This window comes from Neolamprologus multifasciatus, chromosome 4, assembly GCF_963576455.1.
Source record: "Neolamprologus multifasciatus chromosome 4, fNeoMul1.2, whole genome shotgun sequence".
NCBI classification, from domain to species: domain Eukaryota; kingdom Metazoa; phylum Chordata; class Actinopteri; order Cichliformes; family Cichlidae; genus Neolamprologus; species Neolamprologus multifasciatus.
In genome coordinates this window covers 15,015,247-15,035,070 of record NC_140442.1, presented here as the reverse complement: position 1 = coordinate 15,035,070, position 19,824 = coordinate 15,015,247, and the positions used below count along the sequence as shown (strand labels likewise).

The window sequence follows — 19,824 nt, the reverse complement described above, 5'->3', positions numbered from 1 at the left end:
TTCAAACTCCATTGCAGCGTATTTCGCACCTCAAACAATAAAACAAATACAAGAAACTGAAACAAATTACAGGTTGCAATAAAATAAAGTACTAACTATTTTAATAACAGGAAAACACCAATATTTATGGTTTAATTTATTGTACGTGTAGTTTTTTTTTTAACTGTGTAAGAATATTTAACATTATGCTATCAATACATTTAAAAAAATTCCTCTCTTCAAAATGGGTTTAAAAACATAAACAGCTGTGGGATACTGTTTGTCCATGATTTGGACAGCCCAGTGCGGGCTTCCGACGCAGGGGGGATACCTACCTTGGCACTAGGGCTGGTTATCATCACTGATTTCTAGAATTGGTTGGATTCCAATTCGATTCAATTTTTCCTCAGACAGTCAGAAATATTATAATTTTGATCATTTATCAGTACTTCATCAGAGGTTTAAGCATATGCAATATACACAGCAGATACCTTTGTGTCAAAGTAACTGAGGATAAAACACAGAAAAACATGAAGGAGATTTTCCTGGCCTGGCTTTTCCTTAAAAATATTCTGCAGTGGATCAAAAACTGAAGAAAACCATTAATCAACATATGAACATTACCTGATGCTCTTTGAGGATAATAGCTTGCTTGGTATAGTTAGAGAGACTGTAGATTGCATAGTGGGAGGGGGCTGGGGTGCAGGGCAGGAGAACAGCTAACCCCCACCCCCAGGACTGGAGACCGCAGTTACAAGCCTGTGGGAGGGCAACCCTCCAGGGCAAAGAGAAGGAGAGTAGTGGAAAACTACTGAAGAGCAGCTGTCCATTACCCCCCCCCCCTCCCCCCACACACACACAAACGCACAGATCAGCCTTAGGTGTGCTGATCTCCAGATACATCTGTAAGGAAGAGGTGAAGAGTGACAAATCCTGCAGCATCATAAGCTGTGAGATGTCATCATTCAGCACTGATGGCGTGTACGTGCCATCAAGTGAGACAGCAGAAGACATCACACTGATTCTCATGCATTTCGTCCACACTTTGTGTTTACATCTTTGCGTGGAATCCGTTTACCTGCTCTCATTTGCTGATTTAGTTGTTTGGTGGTTGTTGATATAGTTTTCTTAGCTTTAACCTGAAGTCATGGTGTTTCTGGCAAAATACATTGATATTTAAAAATCGATTCAGGATTTAATAAATCAGTTGGAAAAACAAATATTGAAACCCACCCCTACTTGGTACCACCGTTACCAAGTACCAAGCAGGTGAAGCCAAAGGCAAGATATGCTTAATCATATTTTCTAGTCTTTGGCTTGAAAGAAAGTTGGTTTAGAAGCATATTTGGTGATGCTTCAATTTCTGCTTTGCATTTCTGTGGGAGCCCTGAAACCTGTTCATTATGCTAGCAATGTCCAAGCATTCTTTTTTTAATTCATAGCGCACCCCCCACTTTGGGAACCACTGTTGTACTTCTACATAAAATGATTGTTCTTCACAGAAACATGCCTTGTTTTCCTTCCTGCTGTGCTCGTTTTAATGTTAATGTATTTAAATGTAAAACACAAAAAGGGACAGCATATAAAAACATACATTTGTAGAGACACATTAAATATCTGCAGTTTGTAATGTAAGAACTTAAATTAATGATTTTCATTCCAGACTTAAAGTGCCAAAGAGAATGAGATCCCTTGGTTCATCTCTGTCTAATAAAGTGGAATAAAAGGACTTAACATCCAGTCTTTTTATGGAAATCACAATGCACATGGTTAAAACTAAGTTTACTTAGATGTTATTTGCTAATAGTTAATCAAGTTTAAATTATTACTTACGTGAGGCAGTATCAGTTTATACTGTAAATAAGCATAAGAGGGTGAACATGCTATGCTTCAACACATCTGTGAATCATTCAGAAAAATGGAAGAAAAGGTTGATGAAAGACTGATATTTATTCTGGTTCTTTAAAAAAAAGATGATTTTCCTTAAAAAAAAAAGAAAAGAAAACAAACAAAAATAACAACAACAAAAAAACAATACCCCTAAGAGTAAGAGTAATGGGGGTTACAGGCAATTCAGGGACTTATATCAAAGACTTTAAGCATTGAAAATGTATTCACAGAATTAAAATAACATCTGGTTATAATATTATGAGTAAGGGTGTACAACTGTTTTTAATGTGATAATATATTTTTATACAAAATACACTCAGTTCTTTTGTGGGGACTCAAATGGCACAGGATACTTGGAAAGACCTGCAACAACAACAATGGCTGTTAGGTGTGACAGAGGTGCACCTTAGACAAACTCAAATTCTGTCAACAGCACACAATGTTGTCAAAATATCACAACAGAGTCCACTGATATACTATCAAAACAATGTTCATATAATAATATTTTTTGTGAAGAATAAACATAGATGACAGGTCAGAAAGATTGTAGGGAACAAGAAAGCAACAATTAAAAGAGCATGGCAAGAAGTGTAAATGTGTCCTTGGAAAAAAAACCCCAGAAACTTTAAGTTTTACAAATAAATTTATGAGTAGTTGTGTTTTTCATACACAAATCCATCTTATCCTAATTCAGATATTGTTTTTAAGACAAACATCTTCTGCTGTGGCTCTAATGTATAAAAACCTGTCAAAAACACACACATTTGTGTGTGAAAGGTTGAGATGAAAAACTATTTTTTATCTCATAATCAGACAGTTAATTCCATAAGGAAAAGAACTTGTGAAATTAAACATTTATTGGAGGAAAAGATGGACACAATGTAGAGGGATAAAACTAGTCCTGTAGCTGCATGGAGATGGAGCTACTTACCCTAACTGACCAATCAACATTTACAAGATAAATTGTAGGAGACTTAAGATTATAATACTAAAAATCTTAAAACAATGTTCTGGATGACTTGTTACCTTTAAATATTTGTAGGTAAATACAATCACAGTTTTAATTGTAATTTTAGATGAAATACATTGATGTTCCTTTTAATTACAGGGGAATTACGCGTTAGTCGTGGGCTATATTATAAAGTGTTGCCATGTTTTTACCTTCTGTGATAAGTAGACTGATTTTACATGTACTGAAATGTGCTATATAATTGTCATTGTCATCTGAATAAACCATGACTAAACTCATGAAATAAAAGCATTAAAGTAGATCGAAATATATGTAGAGTGATGTGAATCTCTTTCAGTTTTTCCTCAAACTTCTCTGCTAGCCTCAAGACTTAAAACATTAAAAGAGACAAATGTCTTACAGAAATAAAAATCCAGAATCCCTTATAATGACATTCACAAAATCAAAGTCAAATGTCACCAAAGACCAAATAAAAACAACTGAAAAGGATTGAGACCAAATCAGATGTTTTTTTGTTTTAAACAGCACTTCCTCTGGTAAGACCTGTTTGTGTCCAGGTTTCTGCAGTTTCTACCTGGTCAGCAAATCTGAAACATTAAAAAGAGAGAGCAAAGGTTTGACAATAAACAATAACCAATGAACATAATATAATTTCTACATTTTTAAAATTGTAATATTGCTTGTAAAACTCCTCACACTAAAGAATACTAATGGCTATAATTAGTTTAAATGTTGAATTGCAGATTCCCCTAAAATGGACTCATTGCAGCTTCTGAGCTGATCATCATACTTTGACTTAAAATAAATGTTAACATTGTTAAGAGCAAAAATTGTTTATTTTTTGTAAAATTTTAAATATTTAATGTAATACCATTGATAACATATTAGGAGTTACTCAGTAAGGGACACTTCATCATCTGGAGTGCCTGGAAGTTCATCATAACGTTTCTTCACCATATCAAGCTCTGTTGAAACATCTGAAAAACAAATTTGAATTTTTGTGAATCAGTAATTTATAAGTTAATTTAAAAAATAGATAAATAGTTACATAGACTAAGTTATCAGGTGCAAGATTGCAAAGATAAAGAGAAAAGGATGGAAGCATCATCAAGCACTTGGAACCAATGTAATTATAGCAAACTGTCCTGTTTACCTGGGAGTAAGCTCCCATCAGTCTTGAATGAGAGTTCAAAGGATTCCTTCATAGTAGTCTCCAGAATCTCAAGGATGTGTCTCTAATTTAAAAAAAAAAATGTAATCACTTATCACAGATCAAATATTGTATTAAAGTCAAATTAAATTACATTTAGAAATTTCTCAGACTGGATTTAAAACATAAATGGAAACATAAATTTTTGTATAAGTCTATTCCAGTTAAACACAGAAAAAGCCTTCAGGTGAGCTATAACAAAATACGGTCATAATATTTCTTCATAAAACATGACAAACCATTAAACTGCGTAACTTCTCCAACATGGTATTTTTTGCCTGATCAAACATGTCCTTCTTTGAGTGCACATGGTTCTTAATAGTCTCCCTCATGTTGTACAGCATGCCTTCTCCTCTAAATTTTGCAGCCTCTACAATAAGACAGAAAACTCCAATCAGATTTCTCTTGCTCAATAATGATAAATATAAATATGTGTTTTAGTGCCAAGTTGTGAATAATATTATTTCTTACTCTTGTAGCCTTCTTCCATAATGTTCTCAATTGTCTCTGTCAAACTGCTGTAGACTTTTTTCTTCTGTTCCCGGATCATTCTGTTCAGTTTTGCCTTAATTTTTTCTTCCTTAGACACAAATCATGAAATACGGATGAACGTCTTTTTAAATTACATCTAGCTATAAAACTAATTTTTCATTTTTTCCTTTTACTGTACTTTACTGTTTGAATTGATGTATAGGAACGTTTCATTTCTTACCTCTGTCTTGAGAAATCTGAGCTGCAGTTCAGTATTTTTGTACTTTTCAATTAGAGAATCAGTGTTAAGAGAAAAAGTCTTGATGACTCCGTTGAATGCTCCACATTCTGAGTCATTTCTGAAACATGTAAACATTGTAGTTATTAATGGCAGAATTGGCAAGTTTATATTTTAAAATTGTGATATGTTATAAATTACATATCTTGAATAATATTATGTGACTGTTTAGAATTTGTCTTTTCTTACGGGAAGGTCTTTCTGAATTCTTCATCAATGCTGTCAGTCAGACATGAAGCCAACATCATGTTAAGGTTAATTAGGGTCCTGCTCTTTGGTTTGTGGACGCCACCATTCTCAACGACACACTTCAGTACCCTGTGAAAACCACCACCCTTCTTTCCCTAAAGCAAAAAAGAAAACAGAATTATTTAAATACATACTCCTGTAAAACTGTTGTTTTGTTACAACTAGATTTAAAATACATACGTGATACAAGAAGTTCTTGAGTTTTTCTCCGTATGAACGTTTGGATTTCTCAACGCCATCATTAAGACATTTTTCAAAGGCCGTAATGGTCTCTTCCATTTCTTTGTTGATATTTGCAAGTTGAAGGATCATGTTTCTCTCAAGTTCTGAACACACCTCACCTTTTTTATCATCCTGAAAAACATTTGAAGGAATAAAACCATAAAAAAAAATACTTATTATGTCTTATAGATCTATAAACTTCACTTGGCTTTAAGTCACTCTACTGTAAGTAAAACAGAACGGCAAAAATACATGAATCAATTGATCACTTAATAACCTATAAATTAATACATTACAAAAACATAATACAAAACACAAAGACATTTGAGAAATCCTACCATGTAAGAATTTGTTTTACTTGACCTTACCACTCCTCCGGAGTTGGCTCCTTGGATCAAAGCAAGAATCCCATAAGCTCCACTCACATAGTTTACTATCTCAGAGTGACAGTCATTGAGCTCTTGCAAAAATCCCTGAAGTTTGGGTATTTCTGTTGAGAAGAAATTTCAGTGCCACAGTTTGACATTACACACTATAATTCAAATTAAATAATTCTTCTTTCAGTCACAGCAAACTAAAACAACATGTGCATCAAGACTTCACCTACCAGTTTCTTCTGGATTTAGATGCTTCCCTTTTAGGAACTCTCTGGAGCTCACTGTGAACACTTTGAAACTGTCGTCAGTGAAGTGTTTCTGCGGAAAAATGATTTAATTTTAAAGCATCTTTGCAACTGTGGAGAGTCTGTACATTAGATTTTCTGTCAGCCTATAAAACTCACATTAATCTTGCTTCGCTTGTTGAATTCTTTCCTTACTCCATCCTTGGCTTGCTGGTTTCTCATTACTATTCCATCATGGATATGAGCTCGTGAACTAGAAGAAATGTGCATATCTGTACTGTTACCGTCATCACTATTATCATAACCATCACCATCATTAATTTGGGGCAGGCTGGGCGGTTTTGATTTATTCTTGGCCTTTAGGTGAAAATATAGGAACCAAACTGAGCTTTGCCTGACTTTTGCACACCTGTAACTCTTTGTTAACACATAGATTGTATTTAAAGACTGGCTGTGGCAATGTTTCTCTGCCTGATGGTGCTGGTACTCCAGTTTGTTGCTTTCTATTTTTAAATGTCTGGTCTGGTTAATATCCTCTCATACTCCTTCTTGCTAACCTGGGTTGTCAGAGCCTCACACCAAAATACTTACCTGTTCACTACAGTCTCCGTCTTTTTTCCTTCCAGCCAGTCATTGAGTACTCTCTCCCAGACCACCACCTTCTCCACTAATTCACCAGTTCATTGTATACATTTGTTTCATTGGAAATAAACCTATTGAGCTTCAGTTGTGCGAGTCTGCTTTGCGGGCCCAGTCATTTATGATTATATGGCTTTATTTGCTTAATGTATTTATTTTGACCGTTTAAAAAACAAACTCGCAAATATGGGAGACTGGTACCATTTATTCTTAAAGCACTCGGAGAAAGGCCAGCATGTTTTATGTCACCACACGCTGACATGCTTACATACAAATGTTATTTTGTCACAGCAACTACTGAAGGACAGTGTAATGGTATTTTTGCTTTAAAATGTAAAATTGTAACTTGACTGTAAGGACCACGATACGCATGATTTCCAATAATCTCATAGATCATGAGCGGATACATTTATGAAAAAGAATAAATTTATAAAAGCTGCCATGATGCCAGTTACATCTCTTCCTCCTCCTGCTCTGGAATGGAAACACCGTGTAGTTGATGTTAAGGTTCAAATATTGAGGAGGGGTAGAGGAGGTAATCAACTTTCAAAATAACAACACTGATCCGGCCAGGTGGAGTCAAACGATGATTTTTAATGACATGCGTGGGGAGACCGCCGCTGTACGCAGACAGCGCCGATCCCTGACTTACAGAGCATAGGCTAATTGGGTACCAATATGTTTAAACATCTGAATTCAATATCAATACTGTAAACTGTATGATTAATGCAATGGTAATGATGATGGTTATTAACAATAGCAGTAAAATATATCAGCATGGAAAATGTACTTACAGATCATCTGAATCATCAAGAAGATCAGACTTGGTGCAGATAAAATGAATTTGCTGACATTCGCCACCATTTCCAATCAGACTACTGACACTTTCCAGGATCTCCCAGGCCTCTTTCTCTGATGCGGCTCGATTAATTTCAGTCACAATCCACACAGTAGAACAATCTCCAACTATCTGAAAGGAGAATAACATGTCTCAATGCTTAATAGAAAGATGACTGTTTACAGACAACACAGTATAAGCACAGAACAGTAAATGTGAATTACCCCTTTCCACATCTGATCTCTGCTCTTGTTACAGTCACCATTTCCAGGAAGGTCCACAAGTGTGACATGCTGGAGAAGAGACTTGTTTGGCACCCTGACAGTCACACCCTTCACTAGTGGCCAAAACCACTTTTTTCCTTCATTGCCTTCTCCTTGTTTTGAATCACTTCTTGTGTACTTGACAAATTTTGCAGAAAGTTCATTAGCCTGCAATAAATAATAAAAGCTGTGCAGTTTAATTTTAATCCTACAGTTTAAGTGCTTTACAAAAACCATTAAAAAGTCCGTGACATAAAAAAAAAACAACTTAAAGAAATTGGATCACTAAAAGTTGAGTAATTAGTTTTCAATTTTAGATTTTTTTTTAATTATTTTATTTTTTGCTTTTAAATTAAACACAGCATGCTTATACAGATTCAACTGAGGACAATTACTACATTTAGCATTTGTGAACTTATAAGGAAAAAAGAAAAAGAAGGAGAAAACAGAGGACGAACAAATGATAACAATATTAACTAAATAAAGAGTAAAATAAAATAAGAAAATTCGCAGAGTGTGAGGCATGAATTATGATCAGTTAATTAAGAATTCTAGAAATGGCTGCCAAATCGTACAAAAACTCGCCAGTTTCCCCTTTCTATCAAATATTATCTGTTCCACCCTGGCCACAGACAACATCTCATTAAGCCACCTTTTAAAACACGGGGCTGAAGAAGACCGCCACTGTAAAAGAATAAGCTTCTTTGCAGCCAGCATACATACATTGTAATTATCTGTTTTTGTGAAAAGGAAAAAAGAGTCGATTGATGCAAATGATCCAATTATAGCAAGTGTACCATCAAGTGGTACTTTTTTCCTAAATTGGTTTGAAAACCACGTAAAAATCTGGCTCCAAAAAGCTTTCAAGACAACCTTCGTCAATTTTCGATTTAAATGATCAGATTGTGATCTGCAAGCTTCCCCTTGCGTTATATTGGATCAAGACTGAGGGGAAATTCAGGTCATGTGAAACCCTTTTTAGAACAATCAACCATTTGATAGTTTTGAGAAAGTCTCTAATTATCATTCAAAACCAATTTTTTAAAAGTTTTTATTCTCTATTTAAATAACACTTACTACACTCTTGTTCTCAACAGCAGAAACTACTTCATGTGGGAATTTTGCATAGTTTTTGACCACTTTGAGATATTAATAAGCCACTTTAGAATGCTCCCTTATTTGCAAGGGATCACTACAGCGCATAACTTGGCATGTTTTGACTTTCAGGGTTTTACACCACTTTATGCCGTTCCTGACACAACCGACTGTCAGACACCAATTTACTCAAGTTTGTGGCCACTTTGATTCAATCTTTGTTGACTTTGCTCAGGAGTTAATTTCCACAGAGCGATTTAAAAAGGGTAAGTAGGTTAGAACAGGGAACTGATCACTGTCGTGTGAAGAGGTAAAGGTTCTTACTGCGATTAAAAAAAAAAAAAAAACAAAGAAAAAAAAAGAAAAGAAAATCATGCTCTACATAATGGACCTGGACCAGTCTTGGGTCCTGTTAACAACAGTTATTACAAGATCTTTTTTTTTCTGGCAATGTGATCGTCTACATGGCATTATGGGATCTCAGTAAGATCTGTTTTGATCACTGGATCTGTTTTCGGTGTTTTGTGTTTTTTGGACTTTTGAATCTATGCTGCATGCCGTTTTCAGAAGTGAGATGGGTTTCCAATTCGTAATCTTTTGTTAATTTGGTCAGTTCCCTTTTGTGTCCAAGTTGTCCTAGTTTCACCTATGTCCCCTTCCCAGTATCCCCAGTGTGTAGACTATCATGGCTGTCTGTTATAGTAGTAATATGAGTTTGTCTTACTGATTCACATCTCAAAATTTTTCGCCTGGATTGGAGAAATTCTGGAATTTCTTTGAAATATTTGTTCTCCGTGAGGTTTTCAAAGGACTTCTCTTTCCATTCTTCTCCATACAGTGCTGTCAGCTTTTCAACAGCATCACGATAATCATCATCGTCTTCCTTTTCCTGATCTTCATTATTGTCAAGAAACTGACGAAATGACCACAACTCATCTTTCCACTCCTACAAAAATAGATGACAAGCCATTTATTGGAGGAATGTACCCAGCCTTAAGCCCCAAGAACTGCACTATAACAAATTATTTAGTTTTAAGTACAAATCAAACTTTGAGAATTCATTTTACCTCCTTTGTGATGAACTCAATTTCTGCTTCATACTTTGTGTTACGTGTGTTAGCTTCCACTTTGATCATGACTGAGGTGCAGGCATTGATGCTTCCTGAGGGTAAAAGATTCTTATCTTTGATGATGGCATTTATCAAAGAGCTCTTTCCAGCCCCGGTTTTACCAAAGACACCAACCAGCTCCCTCTTGTCTGTCTCCAAATCACTGATCTTTTTCCTGTTGAACAATATTTTAAATATGGGTTAAATGTTTCAGTCACAAAAACATTTTTAAGCATGCTTCAAAAGGTTTAAAAGAGAGTTATATTATTTTTAATAGTAATCACTACTAGGTATTTCAGTTTTATAGACTCGCTCCACTAATTGTGTACTGTATGTTGTTTTGATCGACACCTTCCTTTTTGTGTCAGCTAAAGTGAAAACGTTTCCTTCAAGAGTTGGTAGATACCGGGAACAGGAAAAAAAATGTAGCTAAGTCACCAAAACTTCCTAAAAATATCAGTCTTTGTTGGTCTTAACTTGGAAAGTTTTAGTTTACTACCGAATTCCGTCATCTATAATTGTGTGGCTGTAAGTCAAAAGTATGATGTAAAAATAACTAAACAAAGAACCAACACGTCAGACAGACTGACACAGGAAACTAATTGGTGACTATTGAACCAAAAGGGTTCATGTTCAGGCAGCACGATGGCATGATGGCACTGTTGTCTCACACCACCATCTGGTTGGGGGCCTTTTTGTTTTGAGTTTACGTGTTCTCTCTGTGTTTGCCTCGGTTCTCTCAAGGTACTCTGGCTTTCTCCAACAGTCCAAAGACATGCAATTAGTGCATTTAGGTTAATTCATCTCCGTGTGACTAAATTACACATAACTAACAGCTTCTGAGGATGTTTTACAGATATTTTGTGCATTTTTGCTTTCTTTAAAAACAATCTCTCTTTGATCTGTTTGTGAAACTGTCACATGATCAGGAGTGGAACCAGGCCCATACATTACAAAATATGAAAAAAATTAATACTCACTTCAAGAAAGCACTGAGTTTGTCTTGGTCATTTAGTCTGGCATGTACAAATGTCATGATGCTTTTCACATCAGACAGTATGATTGATTCTGTAGACAAAAAAGTAAAGAACTATTTAGAAGGAATTATAGACTAGAATAAACAGAAAATGTAAAAATCTCGTGTTTAAAAAAAAAAAAGCAAACCTGTGTGAATTAGAGAATATCGGGATCATAATGTGACCACTTACCAATCAAACTTAGTATACCATACATCATGTGACTGTTACATTTTGACAACAGCCCAAAGAAAAAGTAATTTCTAGCATCAAAGATGAAACTGGCATGTTGGACAAATTGTGCTGCACAGCGGTTTAACCCTGTGGTGGCTTAAACTGTGACACTGTTTAGAAAGAAACATAAATACCTTCAAATCCTGGCAAAGACTGATGCTGTCGCTTAGCTGGTGACTGCAACCTGCTGGCATCACTTTGAAGGTCTGATTTTCTCTTTCCTGATTGGATAAAAAGAACAAAAAATAATAAGAAAAGAAAATAAATTTATTCTTAGTAAAGTTATGTAGATTGCAAAAAATATTGGTGCCTTTAAAACAAAGACTAATATGAGATGCAATAAATACGATGCATGTGTCTCACCTGTATCACTTGTGGATGGCAAGACCTGAGGATGAATATGAGTTATACAGGAAATTATTACTATTTGCATTGGCATTGTTCTTTAACAGCATTTAAAGGACACTAACATACAAGTTCTCCATGTTTTCAACCAGCAGACTGACGAAGAATACATTACAAATTACCCTCTTCTTATGCTATGAGACAATTCTTTTACATAATTAAGTTTTGGTGGCAGATTTCTGTTCTCGTGTATTAATCGCATGTTTAATCATATCACATTAGAAATAGTAATATCACTTTCTCATTTTAGTATAGCAAGAGCACTCCTGTCACTTAGTTGTATGCATGTGCACTAGAAATGAGCCCTATGCTCTACACACACTGAAGCAGCGGGGCCATTGTAGTTCATGGGAGATGTTAAACAGATAGTGAAACTCCCTCTCCTTTTCAGGGATGTAAATCTTCAGGTGATGGTTAAGCAGAAAGCAAGGTTATAATTCTCTCTGAGAGGGAGAGGGTTTAAAGCATGAGGTTGATGGTTGGCAAAACCCCTAGCTAGGGCAAAATGTATATTTCCCAACCCCCTATGAATTAGGTTTTTAGATTCAGTCATTTATTGGTTTCTGTAGACAGTGGTCAGTTTCTATAGACCAGAGAATGGAGCTTTACTTTGTCTCAGGTAGTTGGCCCAAATGTCTGAAATTCAGTATAATCCTTACCTGAACCACATCAGCTGCTTCTTCATGCTCCTGTTCACACTGCAGATAAAAGTGCAAAGCAGTGTTTAATATTAAGTTCTTAAACATGTATTAAAATTGTATTTGTCATATGGACATTTAAAAACTTTTCCCTTCACATTTACTTACTTGAACAGAATTGACTGTTTCCCGATTTGAGTTTTGTTCTTCCTACAACAGTAAAAACAGTTCAAATCTATATTAGTTAGGAATTAATAAAATCACTCTACAAATAATTACTGCCAGTGAGACGCTGTCGAACACCAATGGGTCACTTCGTGTTCACTCTCCACGGTAGACTATCACTTCTTGTTCCAACGCACAGTGGTATTTTTGTGTAGCTTATCTGCTTAGCCAATTTAATTCAAAACGTATAGATAGCGGATTTCATAGTGTTATCTTCATGCACTCTGTGTATTCACTCACTAATTCTAGTCACAGTATTCACTCACTGTGCAATCAGGGATTCGCTAGCTTAGCTTGGCCTGTAGCCAACTCACTAGCAGCATGGCCCTTTCACCTGTACCTCCTGCACTTTCTTGCTCATTGTGTCAGATTACTTTTGTTACTTTTGTGTTTAGTTACTCCTCAGCCTCCTTCAGCAATAATGATACTTGGAATAAATGTAGCCTATTTGCAGCTCTGGAGGCCAGGATCACAGAATTGGAGACTCTGCTTCGCACCCTTAAAAATCCCATAGCTAGCAAGGCCCCTTTAGCCCGTGCAGCCAAAGGTAGCGTAGGCCCCGTTAGCTCCCTCTGGCAGATTGTCCCAAGCAGCTGGGGAAACAAGATGACTGGGTGATGATGAGGAAGCATAGTATTAAACAGAAGCCCCTGGCACACCACCAACCCGTCCATGTGTCTAACTGTTTTTCCCTACTTTTCGAAACACCTGCCAGGCCCTCGAGGCCTGGAGTTGTCCACCCCTGCCCTATAGGCAACAGAATGGAGTTTTACTTAGGCTACGTTCACACTGCAGGTCTTAATGCTCAATTCCGATTTTTGGATCACATCCAATTTTTTTTTTGTCTGGTTGTTCATACTAAAAATAAAATGTGACAGCAAACGCGCTCTAGTGTGAAAAGTTCACGGCCCTCAAAGAGGCCCACATGTGCAAAAGAAGACGTCACACACAACACGCTGTTTATGGAAGTAAAAATGTGTTTATTTCTTCCTAGCACAACGAAAACATTTCAGTTTTAGTAAAGAATGAACAAAAATGACACTACATATTATTACTGCCAGTACATTTTCAATATTCTGATAATTCTAACAAAAGTTCACCTCCAAACACTCAAATAAAAATGTTGTTAAAAAATTTAATTACCTTTAACAGCTTGAGGTTCTTCTTGAATTTCACTCTTGGTCCAGCTTTTGGAATCAAATTATCAATTTCTCGATCATCAAGGACACGCAGACTTTCTGCATCGATTTGTTCATCTGTAATTAAAAGTAAAGTTGCAGAGATAAAGAATATTCTCAACTTGCATTAGAAATTCTTGTTCAATGAGTGACAAAGCAATGGGCACAGTTATATGAGCTGTTTCACAGTTAACAGATCACATCATGATCAATATCTGTACCCATCACGGATTCACGTTAATACTTTACCTTCAAATTTCTTCACCCACTCACTTAGCCCCCATTCAGCCAGTTTGGTTCTTACGAAATCATCCATGACAAGGAAGTGAAACTGTAAGATAAACTGTGATGTTTAACCAGACAGTACTGCTTTACAGGTTAGACATGTGTGATCAACTTCTCCTTTAATGCACATATAATCAGAGACACTGACATTAAATTCAGATTAAAAGTTCAACAGTTCACCTTTTGTTAGAAGTAATGCAGGAAAAAGCTGCTGAGGGAGATGTGAAGTAAGCAGTGAGACACAGACAGAAAACAGGCAGGAAGAAAGCAAAAAGTCTGAAAACAGATTAAAAACAGGTTAAAAACAAACTGGAACTGTGTGGCTCAGACTGCACAATTGCAGCTGCATTTAATAGAAAAGTAAATCCAACATGAATAAAGTGGATGCAGGGTAAAGCAGAACTGAGAACAGAGAAGAGCAGGAAGAGGTGGTGTTTGTGCAGGCTAGATGGAAGTGGCTGAGAGAGGGGGGTAACAACCTCCCCAGACCAATATAATCCAATAGTAAGGTAGTAACTCTATACTGAGTCCTTCAATTTCTTGACATTGTAATCCAACACAGCACAAATAGAGAATTAATGTAGTTTGGAAAGAAAGGCACTTTTGTGCTATTTTAATCACATAATCATATGATTATGTGACAAAATAGCGCAAAAGTGCTAAACTACATTTATTCTCTATTTGTGTTGTGTTGGATTACAATGTCAAGTAATTGAAGGACTCAGTATAGAGTTACTACCTTACTATTGGATTATATTGACACAGCCCAAAGAAGTGCAAGTTCCTGCCTGGATGTGCCAATCCTCTGCTCTCTCATTACTCTCAAGATCAGTATTAGAAATTTGCATTATCTCGGAGTAGATTAATTAGTTAAGTATATTAAGTATATTAAGTGATTATTATTATTTAATACATCCTTTGCTTTGCTCCTGCTAAATAGCTTTAACAAAATATCCTGCATTCAAAAAGTCTAAAGTAAAGAGCACAGAAAAAGTGGTTGTATGAATGGGCGTGAATGGGGCAAGTTGTCTAAAGCCCAACTTACGATGGGCAGCAACAGTACCAACTGAACATAATGTCACTAGAAACAGAATAAAAAAATATTTCTGACAAAATACTTAAAGACTGAGTCTGAGTTTGATAGAAAAATATTTACAGTTTAAAAACAAATATAAACAGTTCAGCTAATATGACACTTTTGGTTCAATCCTTTTTTTTTTTTCTTCCGTTCTAAGACCTCCACCCATTTTGTGGATGAAAGAGTTATTTTTGCCACAAAACATCTGATATGATTTTCTTGGCTATGTGGACATTGAGTTTCAGTTTATACTGTTTATTCTTGTGCTCTGTGTGCAGCTGGGTTTGCTAGTTCAGAGACTTTATAGAGCGTATTAGAACATGACAAGAGGAATGCAATGTACACTTTATTTCTTACACCCTAAACCTCCCCACCCCCAACTTCCTGGCGCATCCCACGGCTCTGGAGAATGTACAAAATGTTTGCATTGGAATGCAGAACAACGTTGTAGTGCTCATGTTTTTAGTAGATTTTATGTTTCACAGTTAATAGATCACATCCGTATCAATATCTGTACCCATCAGGGAAGCATGTGAATACTTTACCTTCAAATCTCTCCAGCCACTTACTTAGGCCCAGTTTTTTTTTTCTTTTTTTGCACAAAATCATCCATAAGCAAGAAACTAAAAGATAAACTGTAATATTTCATCAGGCAGTACTGCTTGACAAATTAGACCTTTGTAATCAACTGGTCCTTAAATTCATTGACTCTGATTCTATATTCAGATAAACTTTTATTGAATTCAAATTAAAAGTTTAAACTACTTACCTTTGGTTTAAAGTAATGCAGAAAAACAGTTGACAATAAAATAAATAAATAAACAAACAAAAAGTTAAAAAAATAAATAAAATAAAAAATGCAGGGAGGCACACACTGGAACAGGGTGAAAAAAAATCTAGCAAAAAGCAAAAGTCCAAAAACAAATTGGGACTCTGTTTTGCAAAATGTGTAGTTGACTGTTTGGCAAGTGAAAGTGGATCTCTACATATAATACAATGCTAAATCTAGACAGAGTAAAGTGGGTGTGCAGGGAAAAGCAGAACTGAGAAAACAAAAGAGGGTGGGGAAGACGCAGAAGAGGTGTCGATGCATGTAGAAAACGGTTTTGTTTGGTGTCAAACAAATCGAATGGATTAAAGTTTAGAGATTACAGATTAAAAACAAAATACAAGAAATAAAGAACACTGTCTCATATAAGTATTTAACACAAATTGGTGATAAAAATCGCACAATTATGTCCCGCTTTCTAAGCTTCATTCCGTACTAACAAACAGAGGCGTCATAAGGGTGAGAAAAGTGATAACATGAGCGCTAGAAAAATAGTAAACCGTCAATTACTTTTACTTTTGAAAATATTAACATATTACAATAAAGGGGTGTTTGTTTCATAGGGTATTTGACCTTACCACTCCTCTCTTCTAGAATTAATGTCGTTTTGTCATTGCCAACAAATAATGAAATCTAGTCAGCGTCTGACATCGCCCCCCCTCCTTATTTCATGATTTGGTTCGGTCCAGTGCGCCAGGCTGAGCGCCAGAGCACTAGCGGATCCGGTGGTTCTTAAGAGAGAGACAGAGACAGATGGAAATAATAAGAAGATAGCGAAGTCCATATGAAAGAAACTGCTAGACATTCCTGGTATTTTAATGTGGTGTATTTAGCAAAACAAAAGGAAAACCAAACAATAATTGTTATTTTAAAAAAAACAAAAACCTGTATGTTAAAAAAGGAGTAAGAAGCAGCTCTGGAAGAAGCATAAGCTTTTTTTAATCCCACCCCCTTTCCACCACTACTAATAATCAACACGTTTTCTTCCTGTTTATCCATCATAAATTCTTCCTTACAATTTGTTACATATATTTGCTTTTATAACCCCATAACACGTCAAAACATATACAAATTTATTCCTCTGTTCTCCGTTCTTCACTTCAGTCCACAATTTCACTCCACACACAGAAATGCAAAAGCTTTTTACTATTGTATGGATACTGGGGTATATTAAATTTAATCCCCCCCCCCCCCCCCCAAAAAAAAAAAAAAAAATTGCATGCCCCTTCTCTTTAAGAAAACAATTTTAGTATTTTTTTTTTATTATTTTAACAGTGGATGACTCGACCACCTGTCCCAGATTATGTCATCAGTGTCACGGTCTGCTCCGTGCCTCTGCTCCTTGGTGTTCCTGTAACCCGTGCTTGCTGTCCTCTCGTCCCACAATCCTCCTGGGAAAATAACAGAGGCAAATACATCACACTGCGACAAACTCACACTCACTGACTTCTAGCTGGGAAACTGACGGGAAGTCTCACGAAACAAGCGCCGGAGAGAGCTCCACAACACTCCTAGGTAGCTCCCCCGACGAGGCTTGATCAGCTGCAGGTGTGCGTAATGAGCTCCCTCAGGTGTGGCCAGCATCCAGGCTGAACACACCCGCCGGGCCTGATGATGCCTGTAGACCGGTGCTCTGTACACACACACACGCACACACAAACGAGGAAAACGAGCGACAGCAGCACCAAAAATACACATGTCCATAACTTATTTAATAACCATGGGTCCCTCAGACCCAGGACCGTCACATTAGGTTTAATACCTGTGGTGGTGGCTGAGAGTCTTTCTTCTCTGGATTGTTGAACTATGCAAAACCTGGCTCCATTAACTCATGTATGTGCCTTACCTTTTTCCCTCGCAACTATATATATTACCCTGGTAGTTCTTGTCACTGTAAATAAAGGCACTAAACCTTAACCATTCTGCCATTGAGTCCACGCCGTCCAGTGTTCTTGACATCTCTCGGCATTTAAAGTTTATCTCAATTAATTATTTAGACGTTGCAAAAATATTGCTGCCTTTAAAACACAGATTAATATGAGGTTAAAAAAATAAGATGCGTGTCTCAGCTGGATCCATGTGAATGTCAAAAGCAGAGGATGAAATTCAGTTATACAGGAACTTCTCGCTGTTTGCATTGGCATTGTTCTTTAACAAAATTTAAAGGACACTAACATACAAGTTTTATAAATATCTAACTTAAATGCAGTCGTGTTTTCAACCAGCAGGCTGATGAAGAATAGATTATAACTCCATTGTTTTTAGTAAACACCTGTGATCCTATGAGACAAATCTTTTGCATAATTATGTCCCAGTCACATAGACTTCGAGAGATGGTTAGCGAAGGGTATATTCCCCAACCCCTTATGAATTAAGTTTTTAGATTCAGTCATTTATTGGTTTCTGGAAGGTTGCCAGGGAGCTCACTGACAGTCTGTATAAGCAACAGACTGGACCTCTACTTTGTCTCAGGCAGGCTTATTATACTGAAATTCAGTATAATCCTTACCTGAACAAATCAGCTGCTTCTTCATGCTCCTGTTTACACTGCAGATAAAAAGTACAAAGCTGTGTACAGTACTGAGCAGACTTTAAGATGTATTCAAAATGTAAAAAAAAAAAAAAAAAAAAAGTAATTTGTTGTATAGATACTGAATCAGAAAGAAAAACTTTTTTTTAACTTACTTGAAAAGACATGTTGACTGTTTCCTGATTTGTGTTTTGTGTTTTTTGGTAAAATGAAATCGCAAAACCATATTAAATTTTTCAAAGTTACACTACAAATTATTTCAATGTTACAGTTTTGTAATATACAGGTAATTCTAACAAAAAATCAGCAGTTAGTTACTTTTCACAGCTTGAGTTTCTTCTTGAATTTCACTCTTGGTCTTGATCAAATTTTCAATCTCTCGATCATCAAGACAATACAGACTTTCCTTGTCAATTTGTTCAGCTGTAATTAAAGATTCCGTTGCGAAATTAAGAATTGCTCTTAACTACTTCAGAAATTGTTTTTTAAATTATTTTTAAAGAGTGAAATAGCTATGGGAACAGAAAACTCTAATTTTTCTGTCTTGACCTCAGGACCTGGCGTTCACATATTGGGACATCACATTTTGGGTTGTCTAGACCACAATACTAAATTTTGCTCTTTCAAATGAGCCACATTGCTCAAAGGGGCACAATTGCTGTTTCTCATTTTGTTTTAATACTCAGGAAAAATGTTGCTGTGTTCAGACACCAAATAAAGAGTTTTGCACATCATTACTCAATTGTAACTTTATAGTGTTCTATTGAACACTATAAAGTCAAATAGCAAAGAAAAATTTAAAATGCAATCCATGAAAGAGTTCGGGTCTTAGGAGGTTAACACATTTTGTGTAGTATGAAAAAATATCTCAAGCGTTTTTGTACTCTCTGAATGGAAAATGCTAAGGCCGTGGGATGTAGGGTGCATGCTGCAGCATGCAAAAAAATAGATAGATAAGATGTTTGAAATAGTTTAAACACTATTCCAGATGTTATTTTTGCCTAAAATGTTAGATTTAATGTGTGATTAAATAAGTAAAAATAAACTGTGAACTCATCTGTCATGAACACACTGACCTCCACCAGGTTTGGATTGGTGAACACTAGAGTGCTGAGTAATACAACTTTTATCTTAAAGGATTTATTTATGACCCAAGGACTGGATTTCCTCTGTATAACTGAGACATGGTCAAGGGCCGGTGAGTCCAGTGTTTTCCCAGATCGCTTACCAGATGACTGCTTTTTAAACTCTCCTCGAATATCAGGCATAGGAGGAGGCCTAGCGGTTGTTTTTAAGAAGTATAAATGTAAACCACTGTCCTTACATCACCTAGTAACTTTGAACTGAGTGTTTGAGCTAGGTCGCTCTCACACAGTGCTCTGTGCTGTGGTTTACAGACCCCCCAAATACAATAAGGACTTCTTGAATGACTTTTCTGATCTGTTGGCTGAAATTATGCCAAAATACGATCATGTCCTTATTGTTGGGGACTCAGTATTCACATGTGCTGCCCTGACAAGCCAATGGCAAAGGACTTTTAAATCTTTTTAA

General features: G+C 36.2%; 1 protein-coding gene across 3 annotated transcripts; it reads right to left on the bottom strand.

The window, feature by feature from the left end:
• Positions 1-1,528: 1,528 nt before the first annotated feature.
• LOC146520078 (nuclear GTPase SLIP-GC-like) lies at positions 1,529-15,614 on the bottom strand. Of its 3 annotated transcripts, none has more exons than XM_085157424.1 (23): positions 14,017-15,613; positions 13,801-13,882; positions 13,517-13,629; positions 12,317-12,358; positions 12,170-12,208; positions 11,469-11,493; positions 11,240-11,326; positions 10,836-10,923; positions 9,814-10,030; positions 9,471-9,692; positions 7,613-7,819; positions 7,345-7,520; positions 6,071-6,164; positions 5,897-5,984; positions 5,658-5,779; positions 5,248-5,421; positions 5,008-5,162; positions 4,762-4,879; positions 4,521-4,629; positions 4,289-4,419; positions 3,993-4,074; positions 3,711-3,816; positions 1,529-3,426 (listed from the first exon to the last, which is right to left on the bottom strand). In XM_085157424.1, exons 2-22 carry the CDS (start codon positions 13,865-13,867, stop codon positions 3,731-3,733), a joined length of 2,442 nt encoding a protein of 813 aa, XP_085013550.1. In that variant the 5' UTR covers positions 13,868-13,882; positions 14,017-15,613; the 3' UTR covers positions 1,529-3,426; positions 3,711-3,730. The 3 variants fall into 3 exon arrangements, with proteins under 3 accessions (XP_085013550.1, XP_085013551.1, XP_085013549.1); XM_085157423.1 differs by having other exon boundaries at positions 1,533-3,426; positions 3,735-3,816; positions 14,017-15,614; XM_085157425.1 differs by lacking the exon at positions 12,317-12,358 and having other exon boundaries at positions 1,531-3,426; positions 3,735-3,816; positions 12,170-12,199; positions 14,017-15,614.
• Between the last annotated feature and the right edge of the window lie 4,210 nt (positions 15,615-19,824).